At 48.6% G+C, this 22,515-nt stretch overlaps 1 protein-coding gene across 3 annotated transcripts; it reads right to left on the bottom strand.

Moving 5' to 3' along the window:
• Positions 1-13,039: 13,039 nt before the first annotated feature.
• On the bottom strand, positions 13,040-22,077 carry AK2 (adenylate kinase 2). 3 transcript variants are annotated; one of them, XM_054011781.1, is made up of 7 exons: positions 21,943-22,077; positions 19,852-19,977; positions 17,256-17,366; positions 17,013-17,107; positions 16,209-16,281; positions 15,807-16,002; positions 13,040-13,837 (listed from the first exon to the last, which is right to left on the bottom strand). In XM_054011781.1, the coding sequence occupies exons 1-7, from the start codon at positions 22,042-22,044 to the stop codon at positions 13,830-13,832; spliced, it is 711 nt and encodes a 236-aa protein (XP_053867756.1). In that variant the 5' UTR covers positions 22,045-22,077; the 3' UTR covers positions 13,040-13,829. The 3 variants fall into 3 exon arrangements, with proteins under 3 accessions (XP_053867756.1, XP_053867755.1, XP_053867754.1); XM_054011780.1 differs by having other exon boundaries at positions 13,040-13,832; XM_054011779.1 differs by having other exon boundaries at positions 13,040-16,002.
• Positions 22,078-22,515: the final 438 nt, after the last annotated feature.

Raw genomic sequence — 22,515 nt, 5'->3', positions numbered from 1 at the left:
TGGGGCCAATGCCTGAAAATACCAGTACCTGATCAAGGAAGCCAGAGGCCTCCTGGCTGATGTCATGCTGGGTTGCATAATGTGCTGTAATTCAACAGTGGAATGAAAGGGGGACAAGCGTGCCACTGGTGATCACAAATGAGACCCAGAGACAGAACAACAGCACCACCTGTACAATACTGGGAACTCTCAGCTCTCACTGATATCACCAGGAGTTGAGAGCACTCAGCACCTCGCAAGATCAGGCCCCACATGACTAGGGGAGGCCAACAAAGAATCAACAGCCCTATAGCCTTCAAGGGCTTGCTATGCCCACAATGAGCAGGTGGTGACAGGCTCCAGCAGAAACACAAGCATTGCCTTCACTGATGAGAACACAACAAGGCAATGGCCTGGTTTCCAGGAAAGGAGAGCAGTGTGTCAGGGAGAATCAGTTACAAAGACTGAAGGCTTCTGCCTTAGCTCTCTGTCCCGCTCACAGAGACATGTGAGTGCTTGAGAGTTCAAAAGGCTAAACGAGAGACTGTCACAGTGCCCGATGTGGCACAGGAAACTGTGGGTTCAGCAGGCAGATTATCAATATGCATAGAGCAGAGTTCTCCGTGCTTCTTCTGGGGGTGCAGGGACAGCTGAGTGACTGGCTGCATTGCCCCCGCGGGTGGATCAGAACTGACTGGGGACAGGTTAGCTCCAACCAAGACCCAAAGAGAATCCTGGTCAGCCCCTCACTTCTCCAAACTTAGTGTTCAGAGCCCCTTGACTACAGATCAGGGCATCTTTTACAGCCTTTCAGATTAATGAATGTTACAAAACACAGGCAGGGCCAGGAGTAGCCATACATCTCTGCCCTAATCCAACACCTTCCTTTCCATTCGCTCTCTTCTGGAGATGTGGCAGTAAAAGGGTTAATCCTGCAGGCCTCGAAACTAAGCTGTATTAGCAGGCACCATCTGTCCTTTTTCATTTGCTGATGCACAACCTATTTTGCTGTTTAGTGAAGCAGGCGCTGCAGCTGTGGGTCTCTGTATTGCAGCACTGTGGCTGGCGCTGCACAATCCAACCCCTTGCCTGTCAAAGAGCCAGCCGAATAGGGCAGGCTGATGGAAGGAGGCCTCAGGGGGTTAACTAACAGGAACCTTACATGGGAAAATCCCCAGCATGGCCCCTTCTCCAGAGCCACCCGTCTGCAGAAAGAGCTTTGAGTCCCCTGTGCATCAGACTCATCTCCACAAAGCAGCTGTTCACATCAAGAAAGAGAAGGCATTACAAATAGAGGCTTGCAAGAAACAGGAAGTAGGGAGGAAAGAACAAGATACCCAACCCAAAGTGCCTCTCCCCACAAGCATCCTCATCGCAAACAGCCATAGGAAAGCGACTTTGAGGGTTTGCCTCAAGGTGATACCTTCCCACGGTGGAAAAGATTAAGACATCCTCTGCAGTCTGCACGCAAACATCACTGCCTCACACTATGGAGAGCAAAAGTGAAGCTGACTAGAAACAAAAGCAAAGTCATTCTTACTCTTTATCACCTGCAGTGAGGTATTGTCCTTATAGACAGGGGATTTAAACCTGATAGGGTCTCTTCAAAGCCATATGTGGTGAGGAAACCATCACAGCTCTAGGACTGGCTTCCCAGGACTAGCACCCCGAGAAACACAGCCCTGCAAAGTTTCCTATGCTCTGGAGGGAGAGGGGAAATTGGGTGTCTTTCTCCCTAGCTCACATACCTGTGCTGCTCTGCCTCTGAGACGAATGGTTTTCAAAACTCAGCAACAGCCTGAAGAAACAGAACATTCACAGGAGTTTCATAACAAACAGAGCGTTCTTGTATCCACAGGGATGGAGTGATCTGGGAAGTGCTGATACAACTAATCACTAGGAAAGAGAGTATTTGCCATACTGAGCAATCTCATCCTCTATTTTGCTTCAGACAATAATCTATACCTGACGCTTCAGAGGAAACTGATCTCCCCACCCTTCAAAATAAAGCCAGGCCATTGTGCAGTGCTGTCCATGGTGGAGGAGGGGTGAAAGGCCTTGGAGAATTCCTTCCTGATCTCTAAGGAATCAGCTCATGTCCTTTAGCATGTCACTAAAGATGTTATTAAAGGTCATAAAACCAGCAGGACTTTTTTCGAAGTCACCCAGGGGATTTGACTCAACACGCTGCTGCAGCACATTCCAAAGGTTAACGCCTCCCTATGTGAGATAGCATTGCCTCCTGAATTTACCTGCCATTCATTTAATTAAACTATGCTGGCTGAAATTTTCCCAGAGCCCTGACACAAAGGATGGGGATAGATTTCCCCCCACCCCCACGTGCGGTTATGGTCAGAAAAGGACCATGGTAAAAAGGACGTACTGACAACGCAGAACCCACTGAGGGCTCTGGTACCTAGAATACTCTAGTTACAGGTCAAAACAAGAGTTACTGCTGAGAATTCAGCCTAATATCTGAAAATCAAGCTGGGATTTTTCAACTTCCTGCATTACTAACACCATAACGATTCTCATCCTGAAAGCAGAATAGAGAGTGGATGGGGGTATCCAGTATTACATTTGGATTGATGCTTTTTACTGGTCAGGCAACACTCTCTTAATTGGCTTATCTGCCACCCAAACCCACTCACTGCCACCACCAAAGCCATCAGCAAGCCAGCAATAATACTACCACCAGATGGGATTTAGCTTTACTTTTCTTACAGCCAACACGATTTCAAGGGCCACCTCCCCTAACACTAATTTTTCCAGCTGTTTTGGGGTAGGGAGTTGTTTACTTTGGCTCAAGTAGTCATTCAACTGGATTTCTCAGTCAAGCAAACTCTTAGAAAATATAACAACTCCACCATTTGGTCTTTCCATTGGAATATGATTCTGATCCAGTCTGGCAAATCCTAAAGTCCATCTAGTCCAGTATCCCATCTTTGGCAGTGGCCAGCACCAGATGCCTCAGAAGAAGGTGTAAGAATCCCACAGTAGCAGAGGTGGGGTGATCTGCCCCCTACATTGGGTCTCAAAGTGATCTCTAGCTATTAGAGATTGCCTTAAGCCCTGAAGCATGAGGTTTAATATCCCTGATGATAACTCTGGATATTCTTGTTATTCATATAAATGTCTGATCACTTTTTGAATCTTGCTAAATTATTGGCATCAGTGACTTCCTGTAGCAATGAGTTCCACAGAGTAATTACCAGTCCTCCTCCTGCCTTCTTCCCTATGCTCCCTCTACTGTTCCATAGGATGTAGTGCATGTGCTTATCCTGCTCTGTCCATCTAGCATTAGCTACAACAAGTAATAAGCTTCCCAACATATGCCACAATGATGGTGCCCACATTCCTTCTGTTGGGGTGGATGTGTCCTCACACACTTTGGGAATGAAGAGCTGTACGTGACAGCAAAGGCCCTCAATATGGGTAGAAGCAGGGCCCGATTACAGCCCTCTGGCTTGGGGCCCAAAACCCTGCTGCAGGGCTGGCCAGCAGGCCACTTCCAGTATTTATGGGTTTATTTCTTTGCTTTGGGAAGCAAGTCGGCTCAAGAATGTTAGTGGTCCAGAGCCAAGGAATAAACATCCTTCTTGCAGACCAGACTCCGCAGGCCTCTCTCATTAGCCATGTCTTGTGAGTAACGAAACAGGAAAGAAATGAAACTCAGCAAGGGCAAATAATGTCCCTGAAGGCAGGAGCGTGCTTGGAGCTACGACGGCAAGGGGAGAGGAAGTAGTGGCCGACGTGGACAGTTCTGGAAATGAAAGGGCAGCTTTTGCTGAGAATCTGCTGGTGGAGCGTTCCCATTTTCATAACCAGAAACAGCTGTGACAAGGGGAAAGAACAGCGTTCCTGGAACTGAAGAGCCACACCTCCAATTGGACAGACAGAGGGATTAGGAGGCTGGGACGGGGTTTCCACCACATATTTCTTGGCCCCCAAATAAGAAAAATCTATTTAATTTTCCAGGGATATGAGCCAGTGTGAGCCAGGTGGAAAATGCATGGAGCTTTTTCCCTTTGAAACTTGTTTTGATCAGTTTAACATGTAATATCACCCCATCACATTGTCATGAAGCAACCACACTTGGGCTCCCCACTACATGAAATCTATTAGAATCCCTTGTCAGCTGTCCCTATAGATAGCCAGCTGCCCTATCCTCTACTGAGAGAGACAAGGTGGGTGAGGTAATATCTTTTATCAGATCAACTTTTGTTGGTGAAAGAGACAGGCTTTCCAGCTGCACAGAGCTCTTCGGACCTCGCCCACCTTCTCTCATACCCTGGGAACAACACGACTACAACAGCACTGCAAACTATCCTATGCTGGCAACCCGCTGCAACACTTAGTAGGTTGTGGGTGGGGGAAGCAGAGTGTTTAGCACCATCCTTAGCTTCTGAGCTGGCAGGGGAAGATGAATAGAGTTTGCTGTGCTGCACCAGCAACCCTGCTGGTTTGCCTCAGAGAACAGAGACTGGACTTCAAAGGAAGCACAGCTTCCATTCGCAGCCAAGTGGGAGCTGTGAGAGATCAGGTGCAGCACTGAAAAAGACTAAAGGATGGAGCCATGTGCTGTTGGGTGATTGTACTTCTTGGAGGAGAGCGTGTTTTAAATGGAAAGCTCTGCCCGAAGGTGCCATGCGCCTCAATGTCTCTTTAGGATGGGATATTTTGGGAAGGGCCCAAATCCACCAGCTGGGCAAGTCATTCCTATCATCTTGCAGCAGCACCTGCCACTCCTGCACATGGCTATTTTATAAATGGGGAATTGAGGCACAGAGAAATTCAGTGACTTATCCACGGTCACATAGGGCATCAGTGGCCGAGCCAGGAATTGACCCCAGAGCTCCCACACGAGCGTGTTAACCACAAGACCATCCTCGCTAAGTTCCCTTAAGAGACTATTGCACAGCGTCAGAGGTACTTTCGGCACCCTGATAGACATCCAACATCTTCCCTTTACTCACGCCAAGACTCCTGGTTATACCAGCTTGTGGCACTCTTAGGGGCTTGTCTACACTTAAAACGCTACAGTGGCAGAGCTGTGCCACTGTGTCACTTCAGTGTAGACACTACCTTCGCCAATAGGAGGGTCTTCCCATTGGCATAGTTAATCCACCTACCCGCAAGGCAGTAGCTAGGTCAACAAAAGAATTCTTCTGTCCACCTAGCGTTGTCTACACTGGGAGTTAGGTCGGCTTAAAAATAAAATAAAAAAAAATATAATGGAGATATCCCATCTCCTAGAACTGGAAGGGACCTTGAAAGGTCATTGAGTCCAGCCCCCTGCCTTCACTAGCAGGACCAAGTACTGATTTTGCCCCAGATCCCTAAGTGGCCCCCTCAAGGATTGAACTCACAACCCTGGGTTTAGCAGGCCAAAGCTCAAACCACTGAGCTATCCCTCCCCCCCCTACATTGCTAAGGGACATGGCGTTTTCACACCCCTAACCGAGTTAAACTGACTTCATTTTCTAGTGTAGACTAGGCCTAAAAACCCTCTTTCTTACCTTGCTGTTTACCTCATACACTGGTATGTATTTCCCACAGTCACTGCTTAATCAAACTAGGCAAATTTAGCAACGATTGGACTGAATTACTGCATTCACTGAAGTCAGTGTGAGATTTACCATTGCATTCAACGGGAGCAGGCCCTGCCTCTTCCCCCATAAAGTAGTCCCTTCCACACACTAGTCATTTTTGTTGCTCTTCTCTGAACTCATTGCTGTTTGGTAGTATCTTTCTGGCAATCAGGTTCCCAGAGCCGAATGGAACAGTCAGGTGTGGTTAGATCAGATCGGTTGAAATGTGGTCTCTCTCTCTCTGCTCTGGACTGTGTTGCTATTTCCACAGAGTGTTATGGACTGGTACAAAATAGCAAGAGTTGCTGGGTACTGTGCCAGGTTTCAGAGTAGCAGCCGTGTTAGTCTGTATCCGCAGAAAGAACAGGAGTACTTGTGGCACCTTAGAGAGTAACAAATGTATTTATGCTCTAATAAATTGGTTAGTCTCTAAGGTGCCACAAGTCCTCCTGTTCTTTTTTTGGGTACTGTGCAGTGGTCCCCAAGTTACGGCACCTATCCTCCGTTGTAAGTCCTGCGGCAGCAGCTTAGATGATGCTCAGGGTTAACTGATAGCAGTTGCTGACTTTCTTCAAGAACGGACCACTGCACTTTAAATGGCCTCTTTCGCGCATGGAGCTTTCCTGCTTGCTAGGCTCCAGTCATGCACATTAGGAAAGAAATCTAACAGCAGCCCCTGTGACTGCTGCAGTTTCTACTGAAATGTGGGCTCTTGGTTGATTCCAGAGTTACACTGGGATTTAAACAGCCCTTACTCCTACTGCAATGCTTCCAGCAGACTCAGTGGTGCCTCCAGATCCATCTAGGAAGGGGACTCTTCACATGTGACCATGACCAGAAACAGGACATGGCAGCAGCTGGGAAACCTGGCACTGGACACAGAGCAGAATCCTATCCCCCAGCCAAGAACAGAGAGTACGTCTGTAACATCTAGCAGGACAAAATTCATAAGCCCTGCCAAACCTCAGTATTTGTTCCTACATCTGGTGTGCAAGGGGCGGTTTGGAGAGCATGTATGAATGAGAGAGGCGCTCAGGAGGAAGGGAAGCAGGTTTACCATGGCCCTCTGTAACCTTCTCTGTGGTGGAACCGAGCAAGACACCAAAGTGCCTAGAGACACTAATGCTGCAAAGAAAAGGAGATTTTTAATTTCAGTCGCCTGTCAAAAAGAACAGTCCCGCTGGCCTCCTGCCACCAAAGCTTTGCCCACCAGTGCCAAGGCCCGGGCTTACGATGGTTGGTGCTTGGAGCTAGCAGAAGGTTTGTGCCAGGGAGTCATTGCCATTTATTGTTCAGAATGAAAGTATAATTGTAACCAGGGAATGTCCTCTTGTCTTCCAGCCTTGAGCTCTGCTGCAGACTTGGAGCAAAGGCCCTGCCCTTGAAGGTAGCATTTGTTTGCTGCTGGTATTAGCTGACTCAAACTCCATTGCAGTCAATGGATTTGGGCCCACTCATGCTCGCAGTGAATTTGGCCCTGTTTATGAAGAGTCAAGGGGTATGGAGGCAAAGCCAGGAGGAAGGGAGCTAGGATAAAAGGGTTGGGCAAAGTAGCCTTTGCTGTCCATTCACAACCTTCTAGCCCCTCTTACTCAGCCCAGATGAAATAAGTCAATAGCAGAAGAAGGAAAGAAGGGGAACAGGGCTTTCCAGAGTTTCCAGGGTTCCCTAGGAAGCTGAGAGGGCACAGGGCCAAATTTATAACAAAAACAATGGGAGATTTTTTTAACCTGCTTTCATGTTACAATGCAGAGAGCCAATGGCCGCCTGCTTGCATGCCCATTGGCATCTGGATGCATGGCTCTCAGCAAAGAAGGAACCCCCCAGGTTGTGCGTGGTGAGGGATTGTGTGCTCATTCTAGCAGCACTGGGAGCCAGAACTGACTCCTTCTTTGCCGGCTTTCCTTTCATCCGCCTCCCTCTGGCACGGCTCTTGCCTGACGTTAGTTGCTAGGTAAAGAGGGAAAACAAATAAGCGTGACACACGCCTGTAATAGCGCCTGCTTGTGTCATTGTCAAATGAACTGACAGAAAGGAAAAGGAAGAAATTAATGAATAAAAATCACGGCAACCATGACATGCCAGAGCCTGCGGAGTGGGAAGGATTAAGAGGGCCTGACCAGCAGTGCTTAATTTGTAATGAAAGAGGTGCCGGGACTCAAGCAATTTTTTTTACTTTCATAACTGAGGCAGCAAGCCCGGAGGTACTGGGGCTATGAACTGTCCAGGCTAGAGATGCCGGGGCTCAGCCCTGGCACACATTATTAAGCTCTTATGGGGACAAACAGCTGAGCTAGCTGCAGTAGGCAGCCACTCTCTGAAGGATAATGAGTCACCCTGTTAACAGAGAAGGAGTTCCCTTTGATCTCGCTTTCCCCAGCGGCGTGGCGGGCGTGCAGCCCTCTGCTCTGCAGACAGAGTTGTGGAACAGGCTGTAGAGGGGTGGCTCTGTGCATGATCACACCTTATGATAAGAGTGTGTTACTTTGCCAAAGCATCAGTTCTCTATGTCTCAGCCAGCCAGGGCTTCTTGCTTCCCTATCTTCTATCTTGCAGGGCAAAGATCCACCACAAATCCCAGGCCTAACCATTTGTGCCACAGAAGACAGTTTGGGGTTACCTTCATTGGGGTCCACCTATGCTAGGAAATGTAACGCAGCTGAGGAACATGTTACCACATGACAGCACCCCAAATGTGTTAGAACCTGACTTGGTCACAAAGAACCAAACTGTAGTATATTCACGTTACCATCCGTTTTCTAGTGCACAGAAGTCATAGGAAAGGCCTCTGAACAATTCAGAGTCAGAGATAAGGGGGCGTTAGCCTCCTTTCTGCCTGTTTAAGGCTCCATCTCCACTGACTTTCAAACTGTGTTTGGAAATCAAGTTGACGCATGATTCAGAAATCGTCCTAGCCAAGTGTCTGTAATTACCATTTAGCCAGCTAGCACATAGGGGGCCCAAACTGCAGGCAAATAGATTCAAAAACCACCTGAGAGGCTAGGTTTTTACTTAGACGAGCATGGTATTTCTGGTATGGTTTGGGCCTGTCTGCACTGCACAATGGTAGATCTCCATTTGGCTACCTATCACCCATGCCTCACCTGGACTTAAGCACAGTTTCAAAAGCCAGTACAGACAGAGTGCCTTCCTCCCACATCAGAAAAATAAAACCCAGCTGACAAGCCAAGCTACCTGGGTGATGCAATAAGCCGGCTCCTAAAATCCCAGCAAGGCCTTTAAAGCTGGGGGCTTGGACCCAACACTATCCGATGAAGTCATGGGCAGCAACGTTAGCTGTTTATGTAATTACCTCAAAATAATCTGCAGAGTCGCTAACCCTGAGCCATCCCGATAGCTCTGCATAGAACCAGTGTCCCTTGTGGAAAAGGTTTACAGAGCTAGGGGTAACTTTACAGCCTAGCAAAAAGCATCATTATCCTCCTCGTTAAGAATCCACCCACTCACTCTCTCTCGCTCAGGTGTTTCTAAGGTTTGTCACTCCATGGTACCTGTTATACAACCGCTTCTGGCACCCTTTGTTGCGTTCAGTTCTGCAGCCTTTCAATGGAGTATTGTGCTCCCACCTACGTGGGAAAGATTTTTAAACAGCTTTAATGAGACAAGCATAAGCTGATGCCCATAATTTTACTGGCACGCCTCCGTTCCAGTGTTTTAAGTGGTGTATCTACTTTCCCACTGAGGTTTATGTTTTCCAGCGTTTCCAACCCTTAGTTTTTATTTTCTAAGTTACGGGGGAGATTTAATCACCACCTCCACTTGGCTGACAGCCTGCTTCAGTCACTGTTCCTCCCCAGCTACCCTTTTCCCAATCACATACATGCTGTAGGTGTTGATATAGTGAAGGTCTGGCAGAAACAGCCAGAGCTAGCTACATTTTATCACCACTAACTCGCTTCCTCTGCTGATGACATCCCCGTGGCTTCTATGTCTAGCCTACTTGAATGTACAAAAACGACATTATACCGTGCCGTGGAAATGTAACTGTAAAACCAACAGGTTTTTTTCAAGGGTTAGGGTGAAAAGGTAAACCTAGCCCATAGGTATCAACACCGATGAAATTCACCCCTGTGCAGCAGGCCAGCATTAGGCCTTAGTACCACTTAAGTCCAATGGGGCTTAGAGGGTGAATTTCACCCTTCATTTTTTATACTAGGTGAACAGATGCAATTGTTCTGTGGCAAAGCAACGGGACGTCAAATATGGTTTTGAGACCTGTCACTATCCTGCCTTCCTGGCCTGCAGGATTAGCATCCGGACAAAACTAGAAAACTCCCAGAAATAGCAGGATGACAGGCCACCCTCTCTCAAGCAGTGGTTCCCCACCAGTGCTTCCTGGCCTCAGGCATAATAGCACCATAGACTTCGGCGACCAATAATCTAGGCTCTCCTATATGCATTTTTGAATTGGGCCCCACTGCACCTGCATTGTTCAGCACCCTCTTATTTAACTGGGGGTGTGTCCTGGAGATTGGGTCATTTCAAATCTCAGATTCACTTGTTCAACAGCACCCATTCTAACCCCACAAGAGAGCTCTGCTTCCCACCGCCAGGTACATCAGCTAAGCTCAAAAGCTCCTGTTCTACGGCACCACCATGAAACTCAGGGTACCCTAAGCCCCTCCTGGTCCACCTCTTTCTCTGCTTTCTATTCAGTGGCATGCACTCTCACAACCAAGTGGTGCTCAGACAACCCCTCGCCCGCCCCACCACACCACACTGGTGCTATCACACACCCCACCCCTTACCCAGTGGTTCAGGCTCTGATCTAGCGCAGAGCTCAGGGGCTGTTCCCAATAACAGCAATGCAGAGCTTTAGAGTAACCCACATGTCACAGCAGCTACCAGGATTGCACGCCCTAGGATACAGTGCCCAGTACTGAAATCGGTACAGGTGCCAAGAACAGGTGGGGAACCCTCGGCAGGGGGATGGAGAGAGGATTCAGATACCAGGGTGATGGGCAACCTTATAAAAACCCGGATAGGGAGAGGGCATCACTGGACCCTTGATATCTTCCCATTGGGACAGCCCTCCCTGAACCCTTAAAGGGGGATGGGAGAGTCCCATGAGCTTTGGAGTGGGGGGGGGGGGAAAATCTCTCTCTTACCTACTGTGGATTCCCCCTCCTGTTCTAGGCTCCGCTTCGCTCAGCAGCTTCCCTTGTTCTGTCCCCACTTTCCATGATGTCACCCAGCAGCCCTGCCCGCCCAGCCAATGGCAGCCTCCCCCTCACGCTGCTGTTCCTGCAGTGTTTGGGGTTTCCACTTGGAAACAGTTGCCATAGCAACGGAAGGGGAACTCCATCCCCTGGACCTCTCTCCTCTCCCTCCCACCAACTCACTTGGTATTGCCCACAGCCCTTATTAAGCAACGCCTGGCAGCAACCAAAAGGAGCAGGGCTGGGGGTGTGCAGGGCAGAAAGGCAGCGCTGTTAGAAGTAAAATAAGGGGATGGCTTTAAATTCCATTGCAACTCAAGCAGCGGGGCCGGGGGGGGAGATTTTGGGGAGGGGCAGGGTGGGAACTGTAGGGACTCTGATCTCCCTCCGTAATAGGCACAATTCGCCAGTATGGGTCTCCCACCCAGATGCTCTGCAGTGTGCAGAGGGGCCAGGTGGTCTCTATTCATAGCCAGCCCCCCAGCATGCACTGTGGTACCTAGATGCTTTGTTCCTCACTCCATGTGCTTGGTGCAGAACAGGGATTCATTTTGCATTCCAAGCCAGATGCTCTTTTGCAGGGAATGCCGCGGATGCGGCATTCCCTAGCCCCAAGCCTAGATGCCACAAGCCAGAGGACACTGCGTTCTCAGCAGCCTGGACCACCGTGCAGGGGAAGAGGGTTGCTGCATTCTCTTTCACAGATGCTATGAGGTGGGAGGGGGCGAGGTATGCCACCATTGAAGCCCGCAGCACACTTCAGAAGGAAAAGCAGCGTGATGTTTTCTGCAACTGCTTTTTCTTAGCAAGAGAAAGACTGCTGCATTGAAGAACATCTCACCCCACACTGAATGAAAGGAAAAATGCAGTGTCCTACACCGCGCTGGTCCTAGTGCTATACATAGGGCATATTCTCTTCCCCTGCTGCTGAATAAATTATCTGCATGAAATACAAACACAACTTTCAAAAGATCACAGCATAAGCAGCTTGCAGCAGTGAAGGCATTTAACAGGAACAATTTACTAGGCCTGCAAAGCATCTCCTGCCCAGAGAGCACTCAAGGTCAATGGGCTGGGAAGAGGAGGATTACAGAATGGATCCAGTTGTACCCAATAGAGGTTCAGCTCAGACGAACCCTTCTACTCTCCAGTCTGTATCCTGCGACAGCCATTCTCAAGGGAAACCTGGCCAGCTATTGGGAGGCACAACAGGGTTCTGTATTCTGACTGCTTTGGGTTTCAAAAAGAGGGGTTGTCCAATGATTTTGGTCACTAAATTCTAAAAACCTTGTCAAAGCAAACAGTGACTTTAGCAAAGGCAGGTGAAGGGTAAGGAAAGAGGTAATAAGGAAGGACTAGGAAGGACCTAATTATCAAAGGGAGTACAGGAATGATACCACAAAACTCAGACTTGTGAGGTTGCCTTCAAAAGGTGAATAAAACACGCATCAAAGCCCTAAGAGAAACATTAGGGAAGCACAAAACGGGGGTGAAGAAAAACACTGACACATCCTGCTCACCAATCCTATTATTCCCAAAAGTAAGACTACGGGTGCACTACAGCATACGGTCTCTTTATACAGTGCCTCACAGAGGACCCCCAAAATGGATTGGGGTGCTTGTGTACTACAAATAGCAACAAGGGGAGACCACACGTAGTTTTCCTGCACATCAAGAAAAATGTTCTTTCAGGTATCACATCAGCGAATAATCCACAAGGTCTCAGCCCTGAACAGCTTGGGTTCTATGTTGCAGAAGAGCCACATTGCTGGAAGGGGAGCGTGCAGGGTAGTAAGTACAAAGGTGATGGTCACGGGCTACAGTGCAGAAGAAACTGCTACACTCGAATGCAGTAAAACTAGACATGTAGTCTTGGTGGGAGTGGGGAAAGAATATAGGACCACATTAAAGGCACACATCACAGATGGAAATAGAGAGCTATTAAAACTTTCAGATGTCAGCTCTGAAAACACACAGAAGATGAGCTCCAGCCAAGACAGGGTCAAAGCTCAAAGGAATTTACCTTTAATTTCTTCATACACAAGAGTAGAAGAGAGAACAGGGACAGCACTTGGAACAATCACATCCGTAATAGGGTGTTTGAAATGTATTTAAGAAAGAAAAAAAATGAGAGGGTATGTTTGTAGTTGCACAGAGTGGAGTTCTCTGGCTGGACTTTCTGGTCATCCTCTACACTCTCACTTCTGGTAGATGTAGTCTACAGTACATATCGCCTCTGCCAGCCTGTTTTGTGTGCAGGTCAAAAAGAGACAAACGCAGCTACAGATACAAAATTTAAAGTATGTTTTATTGATTCAGAGACTAGACAAGGCAGCATTTGGTTTGTAAAAAGAGGCAAAAAAATCCAATTCACTGTCGCTTCCAGTCAAGTGGGAGAGGGGTAAAATCCTACATATTTCCTTCAGCATTTTAGGAAGTTCAGCTTTATCAAGATCAGAAAGATGGAAGGCTTGGGCTTGAGCTCAGGTCCCTGTTGGCATCACACAGGAGCAGAACGCTCCTCTGACCACCTTTGCCTTGTTTTAGGAAGGCCAAAATATCCAGGCAACAAGGGAAGTACAATTTAGTCAGCTATTTTCTCCATTACAGAGCTAAGGAGTCATTTCACATATTCATTTTGGTCCTACAATAGGGGAATTAAGTTTAGGAAGCAGAAAAATTCTACAATGACCTTAGGGGAAAAAAGAAACCATGTAGAGCTACCAAACAATGGCAGTACCGGGAGTCCCATTGGGAAGCTAGAAATTGCACCAAGTCCAACGCTCATCGCAGGGCAAAGACTCAGCAGTCTGATCTTTGGCACAGAAATCCATTTTCATACAATACAATGTGTTCTTCCTCCCCAAATACTTGTCTTTTTTTTTTATTAAAGAAGATCAATCTCCTCTTGAACATGATTCTGACGAGAAACAAACCACTCTGCCTTCTCCTTCTTCCCCACCTTTCCTCTGATCAGGACCCCCCATCCCTCCCAACCCTCCCTTTCTCCCAAGGGGAAGGGATGGAGTGAGGTGATGGAGCATGCAGCCTTTGCTGGTGTCTTGTCTGGCCTATGGAGTCACTGAGCTGAAATAAATGGGAAACAAAAAGAAAAAACAAAACAAACAGATTTAAGGAATAAAAACCAAACAGTCATGGTTAACAGCAGAATGAGGCTGACATGTAGGACAGATGCAGATCACACACGGGGATGGGATGCGCTGTTTCCCAAATCCAGGTGAGTTAGTGGGGATCTTCCATTAGATTATTGCTAAATGGGCTTCCCTTCTCAACAGATTCAAGTACACTCAAGGGATAGTTTCTGTCATTCTAGGCAAACAATTACACAGTAGTGGCTCCAACAGACACTCATTTCCATTGCTGTCTATAGCCAGTCTTCTTACATTCCTGAACTAACTGGAAGTTCCTATCTGCTTTTACCAGAGCATCTGTACCCAGCACCCCACTAGCAGCCCAACCACAGAGTCTCTGTTGTGGTGAAGCAAGAGGAAATACCACTGCAAGACAGTGGAAGTTGGGGAAGACCCAAACAGAGCAAGAGTCTCTAAACTTCTGTTTTCCCTCCACGCCCCTTTCCGCACAGTCACATGCTTTCAGAGAGCAGCAGTGACAAGACCGCTTTCAGTTTCTGGGGCTATTTACAGATTTTTGAAAGGGGGAGGGGACAACTGTACTTCACAGGAAAGGATGTGCAGGCGCAGAGTGTGATTAACAGTAAATCATGAACAAAAGGAGAGAAGAAAGCCTCCTGGCTGACCCCCAAACTGAATGGGCCAGTCCCTCCGGCAGCTCAGCACACAGACTCCACATCTCCTATACACAATGAGATTACACAGCCTATTACACCAAGTCAGCAAAATACACTGAAGGTTAAAGGACACTCAGCTTCATCTGGGCCAATAAGCATTTATACCAGAAGCTTCCACATACTGTTGAGATTTCCACACAGGACAGAGTTCGTTCCTTTCATACCAGCCTTGTTTTTACTGTGAGGGCAGCATGACCTCTGTCACGTTAAAATCAACATCAGGCAGCACAGATTTCTGCACGAGCACTTGAGTTTCTCAAGCAAGCCTAAGTGTATTTCCATGATATCATAAGGCAGGTCAGAAGGGCTCAAGGACACTCGAAGCTTTTATCGCACACTCCTTGAAGAATGACTTGTTTGGAAACCTTGAGAAAACTACATGAAGGGTTCGCCACATTGTCTCCCGTGATCAGGGGTTGAGGAGACAGCGGAATCCATGGAATTTGCCTCCCTTCCCACCCCCTTTCCAAGGGGGAGTCTCCTATGGCCTTCACTCACCTTCCCCCTTTTGAGTTAAACCCACTAGGATCCAGATTTCCCTCCAAGAAAACTAGGCTGGTTACAGTATTGCTCATACAGTATAAAATAAATAGGACATGTACCACAAGGTAAAGGCTTCTGTTCTGAAATGGTACTAAGCAGCACACACTCCACTCACACATTTTGTATTCATTCCTCCTCCCACACAGACGCTCACTTCCTGCAAGCAGACCGAGCGTTTTATTTTCCGCAGCTGTACGGTGAGGCATGGAAGATGCCACTGACCTGTGTACTGCGAGCTTTTCCCTCCCCTCAGATCAGCCATGACCTTCAGTACTCCTGCTACTCCCATGCTGGGTCCCAGCCAAACAGATCAAACAGCGGAAAGTGCAGCTGTTTTCCTATTAACTAGGACTCCTTAGAAGAAACCAAACTGTCACTTTTGACCTCACTGGATGTAAACATGTAATTAGCAGCAAACGGCTGGTACATTAGCTCACTGCGCCCCCTACAGGCTATATTCTCTCTCTCTCACACAGGTATACAGAAACATACCAGCATGTTCACATAGGCCAGAAAAATAGACCAGCAACTGCTTGTTTAATGGACACTTTGCACAGCCCCCTCTCTCAGGCGGTCATCCCCCCTCCTTCCGCTCTCTAATGGGCTGTTCCTCTCCCTGACCCCACAGGAAAAGGGAGTGTCCTGCACTAGCGGAGCTCTAAACAAACATAACCAGGTCTTTACATGTGGCTTTCGAGAAGGCTGCCAAGATGCTGGCAAACACCACGTCAGGGGACTGGGAGGCATCTATGGGTGTATGGATCCCTCGTTTGCTGTAGTAGTCTACCAGCGGGGTGGTCTGGGTGTGGTAGGACTTCAGGCGAGTTTTCAAAGCCACTTCGTTATCGTCAGAACGGCGGATCAAGGGCTCCCCGGTGGCCTGAGAAAGGAAGAAGACAGTGAAGAGGCCAAATCTACAGCTTGTTACAGCCCAGCAGAGCCCTCCCCTCCATCAAACTCCTCTCTAGTCAAATGGAGGTGACAAGATGTGAAGACAGGGCAGTAAAAGCTTGGTTACTGGTCTGACATTGAATTGAAGGTAATTGAAATAAGATCTCAGGAGAAATGTATCAGTAGCTCACATACATCATCCTTCATGTGCTCTTTAGGGGGATTGAACTCCTCGTGGTAAGAGCGGCCACTTGCTGGGTGGATCAGCCTAAAACCGAAAACAAGCGTCAGCAAAGTACCGCTGTACTCATGATAGGACGACAACCAAACACCAGTCAGCATGAGAAACATCTGCAGCAGCACAGGTGTTTTTCACTCTATCAATAAATTTGCTCGAGTCAATTCAATCAAGCAGCTCTCCAGGGAGCTGAAGAAAAGAAGCTGTGCTGGGGGGGTGGAGGAGTATTTTGTCCAGGAGTGAGACAGGAATCTTCTGGAAATCCATATTTTAAATGGCTAAGTGATGTAATGGAGAACTTCTGCTGGATCCAAATGGTCATGGCTGATCCAGGACAAGGATGTTTGGTTGCACTTCATCTTGCAGGGTAATACAATGAAGCAGTGATAACACCAGAGAAGATACAGCATAAGGCATCAACCATTAGCGTTTCACATTTTCCCTTGATGCTTAGTCATATCTCCAACCCCTATCTGTGGCACAGACGGACAGACTTTGTTCAAGGAAGGCCCAGGATGGGAATAGCAGGGCATGCTACAGGTCAGTACTGAGGTGACACAGCAGAACCGAGTATATATGTGGAGCAAAGACTGAAATAGCAAAGGCTGAAGCAGGCCAGGATTGAGGTTCTTTGACACAGCTGGCTCCACCCAGTGGTAAAACTATCCCAGGAACCAAAATTCACTACGTTCTCCCAAACCATTGGGAAAACGATAAGAAAAATGGACTTGCCCTATTTGTGGAGGAAGGAGAATTATTACCGTCCAGTGATCCTCCGGATGAGTAAGGAGTCAGCAATGCTGAATTCAATCACGGAATCTAGCTTCTCTCTTCTCTTCTCCATGAGCTCATCCAGCTGTAATAGAAAACATTCCCCTTAAGTACATAGATACACTGCAACAGAGAGAGTTCCGACATAATCAAGTCTCCTCTAGAGACATGGCTGGGGGTGGGAATGGAGCTGTAACAAGAGCTACTGAGTTAGAGGATTTGAAGTCACGTACCATCTCCGCCTGCTTCACTGTGCGAGGGAAACCATCCAGCAGGAAGCCATTTTTGCAGGGAGGAGTCTGCAGGTTTTTCTCAATCAGTTCCACCACCATCTCATCACTCACCTTAGAAGAAAGTCACAGACAGCTCGTTAAAAACAGTAAATAGACCAGATTAGGCCATCGCGGTCCTATCTTAAGCATGATGGACCATAGGGTGCCCTTATTTAAACCCCTGCAATTCAACTGACTTCACCGAACACTGTCTTCACACCTGCTAGCCACTGACTATACACATCAGAGCCAGGGATCACGAGTGCCTAGTCTGCACCTGCTCCTATGTGCAACAAAACCAATGCAAAAGAGCAATGTTAACCATGGGTATGTGTAATATAATTGAACACAAAGTATTATTCATACAATGCAAAAGCTGCCCGTTCAAACCCACCCTAGTCGGGAAGCAAAGGTTCTCTTTTGCTAGGTGTGTGTATGTAACATGTAGATAGCAAGACATACATTTAACAGGCTCACTGAGCACAAATACTACATGTCACACAATGTGGGCCAGTGAACAGCATTACGAGCATCTTAACTTGTGCATTCGCTGATCGTGGGACAGATTCCACAGACCCTACAGGCAGGAGTCAACCGCTATAACACAGATTAAGGATTATTTTAATTTATTAAAAAGGTGCTGAGAAATGCACAATTTCACCGTTTCCCCTGTAGAGGAATTCCTGCAAAGTTACATGCAAGTTTAACTTTAGGCACATGAATAGCCCAGGTAACTTTAACTCACGTGCTTAAAGGTAAGAACACGTATAGGTGCTTGCAGCATCTGGGCTTTACTTGGCTTCCCCATACTCCAACCTGAACATAAAATTGGGATGAAGTTGACTGTGGAAGACACCAAAGCAGACTAGTGGCCAAATGTTATTGGTTTAAATCCAAAGTAACTCCCCAATGTCAGGAGTGAAGTTACTCCTGATTTATGCTACTGCAGCCTAGCGGAATCTGGTCCTAGGGTTTCAGGTAGGCTAGGGTATGGCTACACATCAACTAGAAACCCATGGCTGGCCGGTTCCAGCTGACTCAGGCTTTCAGGGCTTGGGCTGCGAGGCTGTTTCAGTGCTGAATAGACTTCTGAGCTCAGGGCTCTAGGACCCTGCAAGGTGGAAAGATCCCAGAGCTCGAACTTCAGTGAGCACAAAGTCTGTACAGCAATGAAACAGCCCCAAAGCCTGATCCCGAGACAGCTGGCACGGGCCAGCTGCAGGTTTTCCTTTGGTGTACAGATCTGCCATTAGAGGAAAGAGCCCTAAAATGGATGATGCAATAGAGGTCGGGTGGTTTGGTTGGCATTTAAAGTTCTTTCCATGATTCTCTGGCTGATGCAACCCTCCATTTAAGAGAAAGCTACATTATTTTTAAAAAGTAAACACATTCCAAGAACGGGCTTTGGGAATTGCTGTACTTCCATCAAACTAAGTTATCTTAAAGCCAGAATATGCTAATACAATATATTGCCAATGCGGTTCAGTGTTCCCAGTACCACGCACATTAAAGATAACTGCCCGTCTTTCTAGATAGTGCTCCTATCTTTCATAGCCAGTTGTGATATTGCAGGTTCAATGATGCAATGCAAGCTCCACATGAAGGCTGAAGATAAGCAGTCTGACTGTGCTACCGCAAAGCCTTCTGGAGGAGTTTTCTTAAGAGTACTAAAGCCTGCTATTGGCAAATAGCATAATTCAGTGTAACACATGGGGACAGAAGAGAAAAGAAGGGGGGGGGGGGGTCTGAACCTGGGTATATAGTTACGAGTACACCTCAGTTCCAACTGTTATTTTGAGCAAGTTACGTCACTCCCTGCCTCAGTTTCCCCATTAAGAGCTTTACCCACCTTGACAAAATGCTTTGAAGTCTGTGGCACATTTCGTCCACAGGTACTAGATATAGTCATCTGGGACCCCAAACCAAGCCATTTTCACATGGAAGAGTTTAATGCCCCCTGTAATCGTGAGGGTAAATGGTCTTAAGGCCTTACTTTCACCTTACAAATTACAGGTGAACCGCAATTATCTGAAGGACTCAGGAGACGTATGAAATCTTTGGATAACTGGAATCTTCACTCTGCAGGGCTTAGGAGCACCATGTGAACAGGAGGCTTGGGAATGCCGTAGTGCTAACACCTGTTCCTGCAACCCCAGAGACATAACCGCAGTTTGGGGTAACAGAGTGTTTATTAGCCAGAAGCTGATTAATCAGGATTTACCCTATGTTCTGTGAAACTAGATAAAGCAAAAGGGAAAGCTAAAAGCTAAGAAAACAGGAATTTTAAGGAGGAAAATGCAGATCTATGCAGGAGAGGGAGAAGCATCTTTACAAGACATCTTTCCTGTGGCATTGGGGGAAGGGGAGGGGAAAACCACACATTTCCCTTGGAACTTGTTCTTAGTTTTCTGGTCTGGGTTTGTCATTGGTTTCTATATGAAGGACAGCTGTTCGATCACCACAGGCTTGTATTTTTTTTAAAAGGCTTTTTTCAGTCCTCTCAATATACCCAGACGATTGGAACTTTCATTAGCCGTACACATCTCACTATACCCACCAGCTTCCCAGCATCCATAGTCTCCTTCAACCTTTTACCCAGCTCTGATCCTGAAGCCACCATGGCCCTCAGCATGTCACCTGTTGCCAGGTGGCAAACGCAGTAGGTTTCAGCAAGTTTAGGAGCCTATGATGGGAGAAAACAGAATAAAAAGTGAATTGGGTGTAACTTCCATGAAAGGATCCCATTGATTCTCCACAGGTGAAGTTTTTATCACGGGAAGTAATTTCACCTCACAGTGATGGAAGCTATATTAAAAAGTTAAGGGTTAAAATTCAAACAGGGTTTGGTAACGTTGGTACAAAGGAGCTGGTTTTGCAAGGAGAACCAGACAAATTACTTTAACATGGTCTGGGAGCATGCCCCAAGCAGTATGAAGGGCAGTAGCCAAAGGGGCAGATTAACTAGAAATCAGTTGATGCAAGGAGGCAGAGAAATTCTGTTCATTCACATGGGTGAAATAATTTCTCAGGCAACCCAAGAGCTAGGGGGAGTTCTAAGGATTCTTAAAACAACATGGAGCGGCTTGTTTGGGTAAGCAGTTACCACATTGCTGATTGAGACACATCTTCCCTCTATACATACAGCAGGAAGTGTGGTGAGAACACAGCAGGTCAGCTCAACAATGAGACAACTACTTGGTCCTTTTTCCCTGTTAATTTTGCCCTAACAGTCACACTTGGTCCTTCCACAGCAGAGCTACAAGCCATGCAAAGCTTTTAATGTTCCATATCAGTGGGAACCTGCACAATTCTCAAGCAACAGATCTGGAGTCTCAGTGCCTGAAGCCAATTGGGACTGTCAAGAGAAGCAAGGTCTGCAGAGGGGAACAGATGGGGGAGGGGAATCTATTGGAAGAGGCCAGGGAATAAAGAAAATGGAGGAGTGATGCAGGGAAGACACCAGGAGAAGTAGAGTTGGCTGGCTGCGTGGAGCTGTCATGTCGGGGGGGCTGACGGCTCTGAGCAATAAGGAAGCATATTTCGAGAGTGGGATTTTGGAGCCAAGAACTCCTGGGTTCTATTTTCAGCTCTCTCCCTGGTGAACTAATTTCCACGCTCTGCACCCCCGTCTCCTCCTATACAAGATGCAGAAAATGCTTCTTAATTTACAGGGGTGCACGAGGATAAGCAAAGCTCATAAGCATTTGTAACATACTTTGCAAACAAAGGCCAGCTAAAAGCTGCTACACATTATTAGAGACCATTGATTGACTACAACACATCAGTTACAACCAGAGATTAAGATGTGGGGAGAGTGTACTCTGGGGAGAGAAACGGCTGGGGAGCCAGGACTCCTGGGTTCTAGTCCCCAATCTGGGAGAGGAGCAGAGGGGGACGGGAGCCAGGACTCCTGGGTTTTATTCCCCACTTTGGGAGAGGAGCAGGCCCCAGGGACCGAGAAGGGGGGCAGGAGCCAGGACTCCTGGGTTCTATTCCCAAGTCTGGGAGAGGAACAGGCCCCAGGGGCTGGGGAGCCAGGACTCCTGGGTTCTATTCCCAGGTCTGGGAGAGGAACAGGCCCCAGGGGCTGGGGAGCCAGGACTCCTGGGTTCTATTCCCAGGTCTGGGAGAGGAACAGGCCCCAGGGGCTAGGGAGCCAGGACTCCTGGGTTCTATTCCCCGGCCTGGGAGAGGAGTAGATCCCGGGGGTCGGGAAGAGGGGCAGGAGCCAGGACTCCTGGGTTCTATTCCCAGGTCTGGGAGAGGAGCAGGCCCCAGGGGCTGGGGAGCCAGGACTCCTGGGTTCTATTCCCCAGACTGAGAAAGGACCAGGCCCCAGGGACCGGGAAGAGGGGCTGGGGAGCCAGGACTCCTGGGTTCTATTCCCTGGCCTGGGAGAGGAGCAGGCCCCGGGGGCCGGGAAGGGGAACAGGAGCCAGGACTCCTGGGTTCTATTCCCTGCTCTGGGAGAGGAGCAGGGGCCGGGAAGGGGGGCAGGAGCCAGGACTCCTGGGTTCTCTGCCGGACTCCACCTGTGACCTTGGCCGCTCCCGACGCAGGGCCCTGCCCGTGCTGTCGGGATCCCCCGGCCCACGTGTCCCCCCGCGCAGCGCCCTGCAGCCCGGCCCCCGGGAGCCCGGCCCCTCACCTGGGTGCCTTTGCCCGCCCCGGGCGGCCCCAGCAGCACGGCCCGGAGGCCCCTGCGGAGGCTCCGGCCTTCGCCTTCCCGGCTCTGCGCGTTCGGTGCCATCGCTGCTCCCCCGTCCGCCCGGCTCCACACGGCCTCCCTCCGCGAGCCCGCCCACCCAGCACTCCCATTGGGCCGCTGCGGCTCGCCCCGCCTCGCGTCACGTGTGACTGACACACTGGTTAGCCAATCGCTGCTGCACAAGGGCCAGGGTGGAGAATGATTGGGGGGATTGGGAGGGGGTGGGGCTTATCCGCCACAAAGGCTGCTGGCAGGGTTAGAAGGGCGCGGGACGGTGCAGGCTTTGAGCTGCCTACTGGTGCCGAGCGCAGCGCCCCCTGCCGCGGGGAGTCTCAGCCGCTGGGCACCTTGTCCTGGGAAGTGGCCAGGACTCCTGGGTTCTATTCCCCCATCTGGGAGAGGAGCAGGCCCCGGGGGGGCGCAGCGCAGGGCATCCTGCCAGGGGGGCGCAGTGCTGGTTACCCGGCATCCCACTGCACCCTGCCCAGACCCTCTCTCTGCACTGCATGAACC

The sequence above is a fragment of the Malaclemys terrapin genome, chromosome 22 (genome assembly GCF_027887155.1).
Source record: "Malaclemys terrapin pileata isolate rMalTer1 chromosome 22, rMalTer1.hap1, whole genome shotgun sequence".
Taxonomy (NCBI): Eukaryota; Metazoa; Chordata; order Testudines; family Emydidae; genus Malaclemys; species Malaclemys terrapin.
The sequence above is the reverse complement of the archived record's forward strand: the minus strand, read 5'-3'. Positions and strand labels throughout refer to the sequence as shown.